General features: G+C 43.1%; 1 protein-coding gene across 1 annotated transcript; it reads right to left on the minus strand.

Moving 5' to 3' along the window:
* Window positions 1-8,600: 8,600 nt before the first annotated feature.
* Window positions 8,601-14,184, minus strand: LOC309480255 (uncharacterized protein; the record flags this gene model as incomplete). The annotated part of the gene is made up of 4 exons (XM_082144666.1): window positions 13,988-14,184; window positions 9,965-13,769; window positions 9,521-9,670; window positions 8,601-8,614 (listed from the first exon to the last, which is right to left on the minus strand). Exons 2-4 carry the CDS (start codon window positions 10,812-10,814, stop codon window positions 8,601-8,603), a joined length of 1,014 nt encoding a protein of 337 aa, XP_082000792.1. The 5' UTR covers window positions 10,815-13,769; window positions 13,988-14,184.
* Window positions 14,185-14,719: the final 535 nt, after the last annotated feature.

Here is a 14,719-nt window from a genome sequence, read left to right on the forward strand (position 1 = left end):
CTATGGCCAGCCTTCAGGGGTGTCTGGAGGCCACGGATATGAACATCTTCAAGGAGGCCAAAGACAATTTTCATGATTATACAGAGACTGTCAGTGACTATATTAGCTGGTGTACCTCCTTATGTGTTCCTGTACGTACTGTCCATATTTTTCCAAACCAAAAGTCGTGGTTTAATGCTGACGTACGGAAAAAGATCAAGGAAAGACGGGTGGCTTTCAAGTCTGGTAACAAAGAGGAGTATAAAAGGGCCAAATACGAACTGCGAAAGTCCATCAAAGCAGCAAAAAGGGCACGCTCCCTAAAACTTGAAAGCCTCCATCTACAGAACAACACACACATTATGTGGAAGGAAATCCAGTCTATCACAAATTACAATAGAAGCACTAACATCACCGAGGTCAGAGACGCCACCCTGCCGGACTGCCTCAACAACTTTTACTGCAGATTCGACAGGATGAATTCGGACACACCCTCCAAACTCCCCCATAGTGCTGAGGACATCGCTCTACAGGTGACACACACACAGGTGCTGAAGGCTCTGAAGCAGGTTAACCCCCGCAAGGCTGTGGGACCTGACGGAGTGTCGCCCAGAGTCCTGAAGTCCTGTGCTGAACAACTAGCAGGTGTGTATACAGACATTTTCAACCAGTCCCTGTCACAAGCGGTAGTTCCACGTCTGTTCAAGTCCTGTTTTGTGATACCAGTTCCTAAGAAACCTGACGCTTCAACCCTAAATTACTTTAGGCCTGTGGCCCTAACACCAGTTGCCATGAAGTGCCTAGAAAAGTTGGTTCTGACACATATAAATTCTTTCATCCCAGACACTGCAGATCCATTTCAGTTTGCCTACCGTCCGAACAGATCAGTGGACGATGCAGTAGCCTTTGCTTTACACCACACACTTCTACATCTGGACTATAACAGAACATATGTTAGGATGCTGTTTCTAGACTATAGCTCCACCTTTAACCCTCTGGGGACCAAGCTGTTTTTGGGGTCCTTGAGATGTTCTGACATGCTCTGACATTTGTGCTTTTTTCAGTTATTTATAAACATGTTAATGGCAAAGGTGTAAATTCACTCTATATAGCACAAACAGGGCTACCATAATATGCGAGCAACATGCATGTATATGTTTGAATTTTTAAGAGAATAATGTTTATGCGTGGTTATTGGAAAAAATAAAAATGAAAGTTGCAGAAATAAGACCACAAAACTCATACTAAATATGTGTCAATAAGACTTTTGACTAATGAATTTTGTCGAACTTCGAGTTCTGGCTTCAAAATGATGTGAAAATCATCCTGCCTTATCGTTCTCATAAAACAGTACATTGATTTGAACTTTCTAAAACAGTTTTTTTGTCAGAAGAGGTTTATGCATGGGAGGGGTGGCCCATCAATATTAATGGCCCAATGGCCCATCAATATTAATGAGATTCAGACCAGGGGTGTGACATACACTCTTCCAGTGGCTTATGGGCCATCAAGTGCCTGAACAAAGAAGAGGAGATTCAAAGATTTTGTTTTTCAATCTGTTTTATTGTAATTCCTCTATGTGGAGGAACTAAATGTTCTAAATTTGTTCTAAGCAAATAAAATGTGAGCAAAATAAAAAAATAATCAGTCTGCTATAAACAAAGCAATTGTGAGCGGTAAACAAAAGTAAAGGCAGGTATCTCACAGTAAATTCCTGTGTTGTGGCACAGAGTTGTGGCACAGAGTGGCACACTGACAGCACTTCCTGAAAAAAATTGTTTGAATAGACTCATGGGCGATTGTGAGTCTACAGGGCTCAGTTGCGGTCCAGTTTCTCGTGCAGGACGGAATCGCACAGTCTGTGGAACCATGTCAACATCAGTCTCTGTTTTCCATGCCAGAGTGGACTGCCTGTTGCTTGCCTGCTAGTTAGCCTTGGCTCTCTTCGGGACAGGTGCTTGGACAAGTTCATTGTCACATCTGTAAAAAACAAAACAAAACACACTGTGAGCATACTGATAACACAATCAAAGACACTGTATTATTATCATTATCGATCACTAATGGCCATGGATAAAAAAAGACAACAGTTTTTGTAATATCACACAAGAATATGTACTTTTATATTATGATGATGTAAACAATTATATTTCATCTGTAAATATTCCGTCTGTGGACTTACTCGGGAAGATTCTCCATCATACGGAGAACTGAACGACACCTGCGTGCCCCTCTGCGAGGTGCTGGAGAAGGAGAGCTAGCTGCAGTCATATTCCTAAAAAACAACAACAACAAAAAATATTTAGCATACATTATCCAAAGTAAACTGATGGGCAATTAATTGTTATGGACGCACAATCTATGTATATATCTGTTGATGGTCCATAGGACAGAGAAATATCACCGCGTCACCGCGAGTATCTGTTGATGAGCCATTTAGACCGCACGCATTTAGTGACGCACGCAATGAACGGATCGTTCGCGAACGACACATCACTACATTTCAAACATTTACACCTGTATTCACAAACATCTGTGCATAAGGCAGTATTGAAGCATGATAAGCAGTGTGATAGTTTAACCAAAACCATAAAGCATATATATATATATATATATATATATATATATATATATATATATATATATATATAAAATGTCTAGTATTTAGACAGTAGGCCTAGGCTATCACATATTTTACCGGAGGCTGAAATATATTTAGACTAAATCACATTACACTTAAGCAGATATTCACAAATAAGGTACATAAGACATACGGCAGTATTTTAGCATGATAATCAGTGTTATAAGCTAATCAAAACTGAGTGAAATATATTTAATATACAAATATGTTTAGAGAGTAATAGCCTATCACATTGAAAAAGTTTACACTTGAGCATATACACGAATGTTAGGGATATTGTTATGCAATCTTTCATGTAAGATGCCAAAAGCTAGCCAACACTAAGCAGATATATCAGAAAAATAATTATATAACAGTAAAACTTACTCCGAAATTGTGTCCTCGGCGGGATTAATTCGCTATTCAAAATGCTGCCGTTCGTCGTCCAAGTTACAATCTTCCTCTGAGGAAAAGGTGCATTCTTCCTCGCTGTCCAGAATCATCTGAAGGGCGTCTTTACCGGAGAAGCGTGCCATAATCAAAACGCGATGAACTATCAGTAAGTCTGATGAAGAAACTGTGTTTTTATGGAATTGATCGGGGGGCGTGTGCGCTGCATACTAGATCACCTAAACTATTTACCATGTGAATAGTGCCGGGGGCGGGGCGGCCTCAGCTCATTAGAGATAATGAAGGGAGAAGGAAAAACGGTACCTCTCCTTGCTTTCAAAAGGATTACATGAGTTGAAAACATTTGTTTTTTATATAAATTACTTCATTTAAAAGAAGAGAATTCAAGCTTCATGCCTGTATGTCTGTATGCCTGTTTGACTGAGTATTCACTGAGTTATGATTCATTTTCGGACGCGTTTCAGAATGGACTTCACTGGCAGAGAGAAGGCAGAACTCGCTTCGTGTTTATTTTTCTTTATTTGGCGAAAAGCACAACACTTTGTTTTTATTGTGAGTATACACAAAAATAATACACATTTAACAGAATCGATTGATGTATGAAACTCCTATGGAAAATCAAAGACAACAGAGTATTTATGAGTTTCTTTTACACTAATAAAAAAAAAGCGAGCTGGTATCGCCGGCGATACAGCCGACCTCAGGGGTTTAACCCTCTGGGGTCTGGGCTGTTTTTGGGGCCCTTGAGATGTTCTGACATGCCCTGACATTTGTGCTTTTTTCAGTTGCTTATAAACATATTAATGGCAAAGGTGTAAATTCACTCTATATAGCACAAACAGGGCTACAATAATATGTGAGCCACATGTATGTACATGTTTTCCTTTTTTAGAGAATAATGTTTATGCGTGGTTATCGAAAAAACTAAAAATTAAAGTTTTTGAAATAAGACCACAAAACACATACTAAATATGTGGCAATAAGACTTTTGACTAATGGATGTCCTCGCCTAGAGTTTTTTCTTCAAAATTATGTGAAAATAGTCTTGCTTTATCGTTCACATAAAACCATACATTGATTTAAATTGATGTAAAACAGGTTTTGCTTGGAAAGCCAATATGCGAGAGGGGCGTGAACGAGGAGTGGTTTACACCTGAGAATACAATGTCCCACCCACTCTGCATAATGAGCCATGCATTCAGGTGTGACACTGACTGAGCCACAATGCAAGGACAAAAGATATATTTAGAAGAAGACTTATACTGACCATTTAAGATTTTGCTTAGGGACTGTTCGTTTTTTATTTAAGGGGCCACCGGAGGAGTTTTGAGATCTGTTGTCAAAAAAGACATGACCCTCCCTTCGCCAGCAATACATTTTCCTATGACCCTCCAAAATGATTGTGAAAAAAGGCATGACCCTCCCCGATAATTTTTAGCCTACTTCTGTACTGGTTTGCGCTTGGCAAAGATGTTCAGATAGCCATTGTTTTTTTTTTTTTAACCATAAACTCTTGCTTTCTCATCTTACTAGGGCTGTAACGATAGACCAAACCAACGATTCGGTTCGTATCACGATTTTTGATTTTAGATTTTAAAAAAATCATGTTTTCGGTGCTGATGCGGTGTGACTCGTTCAACATGTGGGTGGCGCTGCCAACAAAGCATCTAAAAGCTGTCACAAAGAACCAGCAAAAGTAATGATTATTAATATGTCAAATATAGCAAGGAGACATTTTAATTGTTTATTAATAAACAAGTGTTTTCTGTGTCGACTGCAAAGATGAAGTTGACGATGCGTCGCGATCTTCTCAGAACGCGCCATAGAGAAATGCACATTTCATAAGCAGAAAGCAGTCTGTTTTCCTTCGTTCTGAATTGTTCTGTTTAAAAGTAGAAATTTCAAGCTTTCTATATATTTCTCAGGTCTGTGAGGCAAGTAGCATACCTTACGCTGAGTTTCGGTTCATTTATGAGACAAGTCCAGTTCACTCGCCCGCGCCTCCGTGTCATGATTAGGCTATCTATTTTCTAGGCTACTATATTTACTTATTATTTATTAAATCCAGATGAAACATTGATTAAAATTAAGATACAATTAATAAAAAAATGAAATTCACTTTAAAGAAAGGCGTTGTGCTTTCTGTTTGAGGTCTCTGTGAAATTTTTAAAGTCGCTTTCAGAGCAGTCATGTCCGTAATGGAGAACTGTCTCACCCGTAACATTGTTTTTTTTTTTTTTTTTTTTACATAAATGCGAACACGAAAAATAAAATTAAAATAATATTTTATGTTCTGTGGAGGCCGATCTTTATTCATCCGGTGGGTATATATTTTTTGGTTTGCACAGTGTAATTTATAGAATTACTAAAAAATATTTTGCCACCTAAAAGTTAAAGATTTCCCTCATATTAAATATAAAACGCATGTGTAGACCGATATTTTTCTAATGTCTTGACTCCTTTCAGACGTTTCAAAATATTGGTATTAAATGCATTTTCTGAGAATTTATATTTCAAGTTTTGACTGCAAATGTTACGTTCATAACACTGGAATCGGACAATTTTAACGAATTTATCCTCAACTAGTTTTTGTGTTGTAGGTCTATTATGTTATCTTAAATAATACTAATAGTAATTTAAAGATGTGGTAGCCCTACAACTTACACATCGTGGAAACAAAATAAGAATGGAAACTAAAATATGGTATCGCGCTACAGCGCACATTCTATCAGCTGCAGTTCTGGTGCTGTAAAACTCAACGTACGTTCACATCACATGTTAATGCAGCGGTAGAGTTACTCACAGGACACTGTGCACTTATTCGCAATCGCAAAAATTCATTATTTGCTCGTGCTTTAAAGCTTTGCCGGGTAAACATTTAATTGGCATTCTGTTCTGACATGATGCACTTTTTCTAAGCGCGAACTGAAGTGCGCACGCACTGTCAAACAGCGCCAAACTGGATTTTTGTTGGGTCAGACCCATCTGATATCGAAGGGGGGCTGATAACGCGAGATCAACATGAAGCTAAATGGAAAAAAAAAATAGCACCAAACAAGCCACTTTGAAATGTTGCTGTTTTCATGATTATAAAAGTTGGGTGACCCTCCCCCTAGACTAAAAAAAGTTGGATGACCCTCCCCTCAACAAATAATAAAAAGACATGACCCTCCCCTATTTTCCTCCGGTGGCCCCTTCCATAAATACCGAACGGTCCCTTACATCTATCTTGTAAATATGTTTTGCTATTTTATTAAAAAGGTTACAATTACAACAATAATTACAATTTCAACAATATTTCAAGTGTACTCTTTCTTTGTAAAAAAAAAAGATTATAGGCCTACATTTTATCTATGTATTCATTAGTTTGAATATAGCCAACATTGGAACAGCTAACATCTTAGTTGATGACTTTATTTTTGACAAAAGTAGTATTTTATATAGAAATGGCTAAACAAAAGCTTATTTGATGTGGCAGTATATTCTACAGTAAAAACTGTACCCAAATCTAGTCAACAAAATGTTGTCTTTCATATTTCGCCTGACTGTAACGTTGTTTTCATGAAATATTAGGGCATATAAATGTTAATTTGCAATTTAATACGTTGCTTATACAAATAGCCTACATTTTATTTCAACATATTTCAGTCGATTTTTACTCATCTCAGTATAGCAATACAGTTTGCTAAAACATCATCATTCATTCACACACGCAATTTAAATTTAAACTGTCTTTGCCAGCTGTGGTAAACAGCGCGCATCTCTGCCGTTCATTCATTCATAAACAGAAACCCGAGAAGGAAAAAAAACTTACTCGTATTCCTCATCTCGCTCCTCGATATACCCGCACTTCTGAGGTACATTTTCCATTATTATTATTCCTCACAGCACTGCGAGACGGTGTAAACAAGTAATGATCTGAATAAACTTGTGTTTTGGTTTTCTCCAGCTGATGGGGGCGCGGATTGCCTCAGAAATTTGCGTTTGAATAGCGCGTGCTCTCCGTGAGCGGGTCACATTACTTTTGAATCGGCTCTAATGAGCTCAACTGGAATCGCTCTCTTTTAATACAGATTTCACAAGATGAGAATATTTGTTTTTTATATAAATTACTTCATTTAAAAGAAGAGAATTCAAGCTTCATGCCTGTGTGTCTGTATGCCTGTTTGACTGAGTATTCGCTGAGTTATTGTTCATTTTCGGACGCGTTTCAGAATGGACTACACTGGCAGAGAGAAGGCAGAACTCGCCTCGTGTTTATTTTTCTTTATTTGGCAAAAAGCACAACACTTTGTTTTTATTGTGAGTATACACAAAAATAATACACATTTAACAGAATCGATTGATGTATGAAACTTGTTTGTAAAATCAAAGTCAAAAGAGTATTTCGGGTCTCAATTCAACTCATAAGGAAAAAAGCGAGCAGATCACGCCGGCGTGATTGCCGACCTATGAGGGTTAAAAGAGCTGGAATGACATGTCCAGTCAGACGCTGATTCACCAAGGACGGCCTCTCCGGTGTTAGATGCCTTGCTATTGCGCCTCATGAAGATGAAAGCTTGTAAAATATTTGGTTTTGATTTACTTTTATTTTTATTTTATATATTAGTACCGTTTATGTAAACTAGTTAACCTGTATTTAATAAAAAATACATATAATTGAAATTAAGAAGCTCGCCTGCCTTAAGTCTCTGTTTTACAAAATATTGAGCTGAACTAAACCACGGAGCAGTCTTTCGACTGAAATGTAAGTATGGAAATTTATATACTTTTTGTTTAGAACGAATTCGACTGACTTTACCTAACCTGAGAATAAACAAAATAAGGTAGAAGGTGTCTATATTTAAGACCCAAACAAGGGGTTAAATTAAGCACCATAAAACAATATATAGGTGTCACATCCACCGTCTGTCTTCCTCCTCTGTCTTTGCACTACACTCCCCAGAATCCTCCTTGGCACACACCTGCACTCACTCTCCTCTCTCCTCTAATTAGTAATCACCGTCACCTGGATTCCATCACCAGCTCACCTTTATATGCAGCACTTAGTCACTCACTCTTTGGGCGCTTTCACACTGGCAGTTTAGTGCGGACCGGGGGACGGTTCGCATGAAAAATCGTTAATGTGAACGCTGTCATCGGACCCGGGTGCGCACTAGAGTACCGAACCCGAGACTAGCTGGAGGAGGTGGTCTGAGCTCGGTTGCTCCCGAACCGTGGCGCGGTTCGCGTTAATGTGCAAGCAACACGGACTCGGGTGCGCGCTTGTTCAGGAAGTATAGTATCCCGCGCATGCGTATCACTGTCGATATCATTGTTTGATTGCGTTTGCGATGACGTAAGATCACTGCAAACGCACCTGGGTTCGATACAATTAATTGAGTGTGAAACCAGACCAACGCTGCGGGAGGCGCCGGGAACTAGCGCACTCGGGTTCGGACCGCAGCAAACGAACCCAGTGGAAAAACGCCCTTTGTCTGGTCTCGTCTATTCGTCATTACATGACCCACAGACTCCCTCACACTTACCTGGAAACTTACCTGCTATGCATCTTCTCCGTTCCGTCCTGCCTGCCATCCTCTTCAGCCTGCTACCCGAAATCATCTACAAGAGAAAGAGAAAGAAAGCTATAACAACCAGCTAAGCATTCACTGTTATTCTGTGTTGCTGTTACTCACCTTCTGTCTGCATCTCCGCACTATCTGCAATAAAAGCATTAACCTTACCATCTTGTCTGCATCCTCTGTGATCCCTGACAGAAGACCAGACCATACTACAGAAGAACCAGCCCCAAAAGACATGGAAGTTGGCCGCTTCCTATCAACCCCAGCCGATCGTTTGATCCATTGTTTTCAGGACCGTCTCCCTATCGAGGATTATGTCGCTGGATTCCTGGAAATTTCTAATGGGGTAAGCTGGACAGACGAAGTCCTAAAAATTGTGTTTTGGGGCGGTTTGGATGATAGTCTGTATCAGCAAGCTCCAGCGGCGTCATCCCAGGCACGTTTGTCCAGTACCTGGATCATGTGCTGTGGTTGAGTGGCTCAAACTTCACCGTAGGTGAGGTGGAGGACATCGCCACTCAACCACCATCTCCAGCCATCTCCACCACGCCCACCATCAAACCAGCCATCGGATCAGTATATGGCCGTCCAGGACTGGTTTCATGCGCGGCCGATCCCCCTTTGATGTCCGTCCGAAGACCTTGCAAGTATGCTTCACACAAAATCAGCCCAGCCAAACCCGTTCATCCTGCCTGCCCGCCAGAGCCAGAGCCAGTCGCCTGCCCGCTAGAGTCTGTGAGTGTCGTTCTCCCCGAGCCAGAGCCAAAGTCTTCTAAGCCCTCTTCATCGCTGGTCCCGTCCAGCTCAAAGCCCTCTTCACCGCTGGTTCCGTCCAGCTCAAAGCCCTCTTCGCCGCTGGTTCCGTCCAGCACAGAGCCTTCACTGCTGGTTCCGTCCAGCTCAGAGCCTTCACCGCTGGTCCCGTCCAGCACAGAGCCTTCTTCACCGCTGGTCCCGTCCAGCAGAGACCCTTCCCCGCTGTTCCCGTCCAGCACTGAGCCTTCCCCGCTGGTCCCGTCCAGCACTGAGCCTTCACCGCTAGTCCCGTCCAGTACAGAGCCGCCTTCACCGCTGGTCCCGTCCAGTACAGAGCCGCCTTCACCGCTGGTCCCGTCCAGCACAGAGCCTTTTTCACCGCTGGTCCCGTCCAGCACAGAGCCTTCTTCACCGCTGGTCCCGTCCAGCACTGAGCTTTCCTCACCGCTGGTCCCGTCCAGCACTGAGCTTTCCTCACCGCTGGTCCCGTCCAGCACAGAGCCTTCCTCACAGCTGGTCCCGTCCAGCAGAGACTCTTCACCGCTGGTCCCGTCCAGCAGAGACCCTTCACCGCTGGTCCCATCCAGCACAGAGCTTTCCCCGCTGGTCCCGTCCAGCACAGAGCCCTCTTCACCGCTGGTCCCGTCCAGCACAGAGCCTTCCCCGCTGGTCCCGTCCAGCACAGAGCCCTCACCGCTGGTCCCGTCCAGCACTGAGCCCCCTTCACCGCTGGTTCTGTCCAGTACAGAGCCCTCTTCACCGCTGGTCCCGACCAGCACTGAGCCCTCTTCACCGCTGGTCCTGCCCAGCACTGAGCCCTCTTCACCGCTGGTCCTGCCCAGCCCAAAGCCTACACCGCTGGTCCTGCCCAGCCCAAAGCCTTCACCGCTGGTTCCGTCCAGTACAGAGCCCTCTTCACCGCTGGTCCTGCCCAGCCCAAAGCCTACACCGCTGGTCCTGCCCAGCCCAAAGCCTACACCGCTGGTCCTGCCCTGCACAGAGCCTTCCCTGTTGGTCCCGTTCAGCTCAACGCCCTCCTCACAGCTGGTCCTGTCCAGCTCAACGCCCTCCTCACAGCTGGTCCTGTCCAGCTCAACGCCCTCCTCACAGCTGGTCCTGTCCAGCTCAACGCCCTCTTCACAGCTGGTCCTGCCCAGCTCAGAGCCCTCTTCGCCACTGGTTCTGCCCAGCACAGAGCCCTCATCGCTACACAGCACAGAGCCCTCGTCGCTGCCCAGCACAGAGCCCTCGTCGCTGCCCAGCACAGAGCCCTCGTCGCTGCCCAGCACAGAGCCCTCGTCGCTGCCCAGCACAGAGCCCTCGTCGCTGCCCAGCACAGAGCCCTCGTCGCTGCCCAGCACAGAGCCCTCTTCGCCGCTGGTTCCGCCCAGCTCAGAGCCCTCTTCGCCGCTGGTTCCGCCCAGCTCAGATCCCTCTTCGCCGCTGGTCTTGTCCAGCTCAGAGTTCTCTTTGCCGCTGGTCATGTCCAGTCCAGAGCAGCTTTCGCCCCCTGCCTCTTCCAGTCCAGTGGTAAAGCCTGATATGGGGGGGGGCTATCAGTCGTCCCCGCCATGGCCACCCGAAGGGTCCGCACTGCCGTGGCCACCCGAAGGGTCCGCACCGCCGTGGCCACCCGAAGGGTCCGCACCGCCGTGGCCACCCGAAGTGTCCGCACCGCCGTGGCCACCCGAAGGGTCTGCACCGCCATGGTCCCCTGATCAGCCTGCTTCACCTTGGTCCCCTGCTCTGCCAGCACCACCATGGTCCCCTGTTCTGTCTGCACCGTCGTGTTCACATCCTCCTCTGTCTGTCCTGCCACCATCCTGAAGTCCGTACTTCTGAACCTGTTCCACCTTCCCGTCACGGACTCCAGGATGCCCACCCCCCCTCCCGTATGCTGCCTTCTTCGGCGCGGGACGCGCCTTGCGGGAGGGGGGAGTTATGTCACATCCACCGTCTGTCTTCCTCCTCTGTCTCTGCACTACACTCCCCAGAATCCTCCTTGGCGCACACCTGCACTCACTCTCCTCTAATTAGTAATCACCGTCACCTGGATTCCATCACCAGCTCACCTTTATATGCAGCACTTAGTCACTCACTCTTTGTCTGGTCTCGTCTATTCGTCATTACGTGACCCACAGACTTCCTCACACTTATCTGGATACTTACCTGCTACGCATCTTCTCCGTTCCGTCCTGCCTGCCATCCTCTTCAGCCTGCTACCCGAAATCATCTAATAATAATTATAATAATTCGTTACATTTATATAGCGCTTTTTCTGAGACCTCAAAGCGTTTTACATAGATGGGGGAATCTCCTCAACCACCACCAATGTGCAGCATCCACTTGGATGATGCGACGGCAGCCATATTGCGCCAGAACGCCCACCACACACCAGCATACTGGTGGAGAGGAGACAGTGATGAAGCCAATCAGTATATGGATTAGGAGGCCATGATGGACAGGGGCCAAGGGGCAAATCTGGCCAGGATGCCGGGGTTACACCCCTACTCTTTTTCGAAGGACATCCTGGGATTTTTAATGACCACAGAGAGTCAGGACCTTGGTTTAACGTCTCATCCGAAGGACGGGTCAAGACAATCTACAAGAGAAAGAGAAAGAAAGACATTAACAACCAGCTAAGCATTCACTGTTATTCTGTGTTGCTGTTACTCACCTTCTGTCTGCATCTCCGCACTATCTGCAATAAAAGCATTAACCTTACCATCTTGTCTGCATCCTCTGTGATCCCTGACAATAGGTCAGCATGAAGTCAAGACATTGAGGATGCTAAATTGCAGACAGATTTTTGATATCTCGAACGGTTTGGCCGTGGCGAGGAAACGAATTTTCAGGGAGAAAAGAGAAACAGGAAGTGTGTTATAACTTCTGCATTCATTGACTGATCTTGATTAAACTTCAGTAGTGTGTTCGTTGTAAGAGGCCGATCACATGGACGTGACTATTGTGAGTCAAAGTTATAGTGTGTCACTTTCAAAATACTTTGAAATCACCCTCTTATTTTACTCAATTTGCTTCAAACTTTATGTGTATAATGTAGACACACGGCAGATGTAGGCCTGTGAAAGGATTATTGATATCTTAGATACTGTTGCCGTGGCAATGCTTCAAACTTTAATATTCTTTTTTGATGCTTTTGAGACTCTTAACATACTTGAAATTGCATGAAACAGAGCATGAAGATGAGACATGTTTCAAAGGTCATAGATCTTTTTCAAAGAACTTGTTCATGTCTATTAGACATTACAGTTTTTCTAAATTTCTAAAAAACAATTTCTGAAGCCTCTGAATCCTCTCGCAAAATGAAACTTTCGCCTCAAAACAGTTTTACCTGTGTTCAAAATCAAACACTGCTCTTAAATCATAAACAAATTGATCAAAATGATATACACTATCAAGCAGTCAGTAAACAATACACCAAAAAATAGAAAACCCATTGTTCAAAACATATAGTTCTCGAAAGATACCTATGGACTGCTATTCTGTTTAGACTTACCCGTGACACCTTACTGTACCATCAAAGAGTTCAGGGAGAAGTACATTTTTGATCTCAAAACAAATTTCATATTTTTCCATCATTGTCTTTTGATGAACGAAAACATGTTCTATCATAGTAGCTCAAAATTGATCACTATTACTACTTGTTCTTTGTTCTTTGTTGATATGAACCTGCAACCAGTCAAAATCTATTGAGCAGTCAGTACTGTTAACAAATGGAAAGCACAATGTTCAGGGCCATAGGATTTGTTCATTGTACAGTATACAGCCTACAATGCACTGTACTACAGTATACAATACTAAAAGGGACAAAAATCAAAGGAGTAAACATGTGATCAGTGTGCTTCTTCTTGTCTTTGGGCATCATTTGAAACAGGTTAAATCAGTTGTGTTCAATCAATGACATGTGTTCTTTATTTGTATTTGATTGTTGCCTCTTGTGTTTACCAGTATGGATGACATGTGCATTGGAGTGCAGAATGTGTTTTGAGGATGAGAATGTGTTTAGAGTTTGGCTGAAAAGTCTAAGTGAGATCTGCAAATTGTGTTTTACCATGTGAAATGGTTAAAGGTATTGACAACAGACTGCACAATTAGCTAATTGAGTTCAGGTAACTGAGAACTTTATTCAGCCAATGGGTTTTAGTGTTTTAACAATTGAGAAAAACTGTATTATTTGTCGTCTGCAGAACAGAACCAGAATAGATTTGTTTAGACTCACAGGTTGTTTTTCTGTCAAAACAAACACTAGTCAAGTATGTGACTGACTGTGCCTAGGCCTTTAACACTGTTACAGAGGTTAACAGTGAAGTCTTCCACAATGTCCAACAGGGAGGAGAAGTCTTTGACATTGTACATGTGAATATCATCAGGGTGGGATGCAATGGATCGCAACTCATTTTCATCTGCATCCTTCACACCTAGAAGCCAAGAGGAGATCATTATTGAAAGATCTCAATTACTTCAGCTGCGTCAAAGAGACACTGATCAAGCTGTAGTCTTGCCAAATAAAAAGATGTGAGATGTTTGGACACAGGAGAGCTCTGGGTTGAGTGTCTATCACTGGCATGCAAACTATCATAGTCCATTGTGACTGAATGGATAGTATGTCAGCAATGTCAAGAAGAGAAGAACATACCGATGGCATAGAGCTCAATGCCAGAGTCACGCAGTTTCTGAGAATTCACTATAATCTCGTCCTGAGATTTGCCGTCGGTAACAAGGACACCAATCTTACGAGAATCGGGTCTCAAACCCACATTTGCCTTGAAGTTGTTCTGGAGGATGTAGTTCAAGGCCATACCTTTGGAAACACATTAAGTTGCATGTTGGTTTCGTAACATGTCACCTTATTTTATTAGATCTATTGCATTTCTCTAGGAGAAATGGCTGTTGTGGATTTATGCATTTCTTATCTGTCTACATCAGTGGTTCTCAACTCCAGTCCTCGGGACCCGCTGCTCTGCACATTTTGTATGTCTCTCTTATCTGACACACTCAGTTCAGTTCATGGAGTCTCTCCTAATGAGCTGATGATCTTATTCAGGTGTGTTAAATAAGGGAGAAATACAAAATGTGCAGAGCAGCGGGTCCCGAGGACTGGAGTTGAGAACCACCGGTCTACATTCTATTTGCAAAACACTTCTGAAACTGATTTAAAGGTGAAGTGTGAAATTTTGGAATTAAAAGAAGCAACATATTTAAAACATTTTGGGTAAATATGCATATACATACAAATATGTAAGTAGTTTGTAAGCTTGGGCAGATTGACTATCAGGACGTGCACAGGGCACTTCTCATAATTACGTTTTTTTTTTTTTTTTCAAAAAAGTATATTAACGCAACTCTGACTTCCTTTTTAAAAAATTAA

The sequence above is a fragment of the Leuciscus leuciscus genome (genome assembly GCF_965113295.1).
Source record: "Leuciscus leuciscus genome assembly, chromosome: 18".
NCBI classification, from domain to species: Eukaryota; Metazoa; Chordata; class Actinopteri; order Cypriniformes; family Leuciscidae; genus Leuciscus; species Leuciscus leuciscus.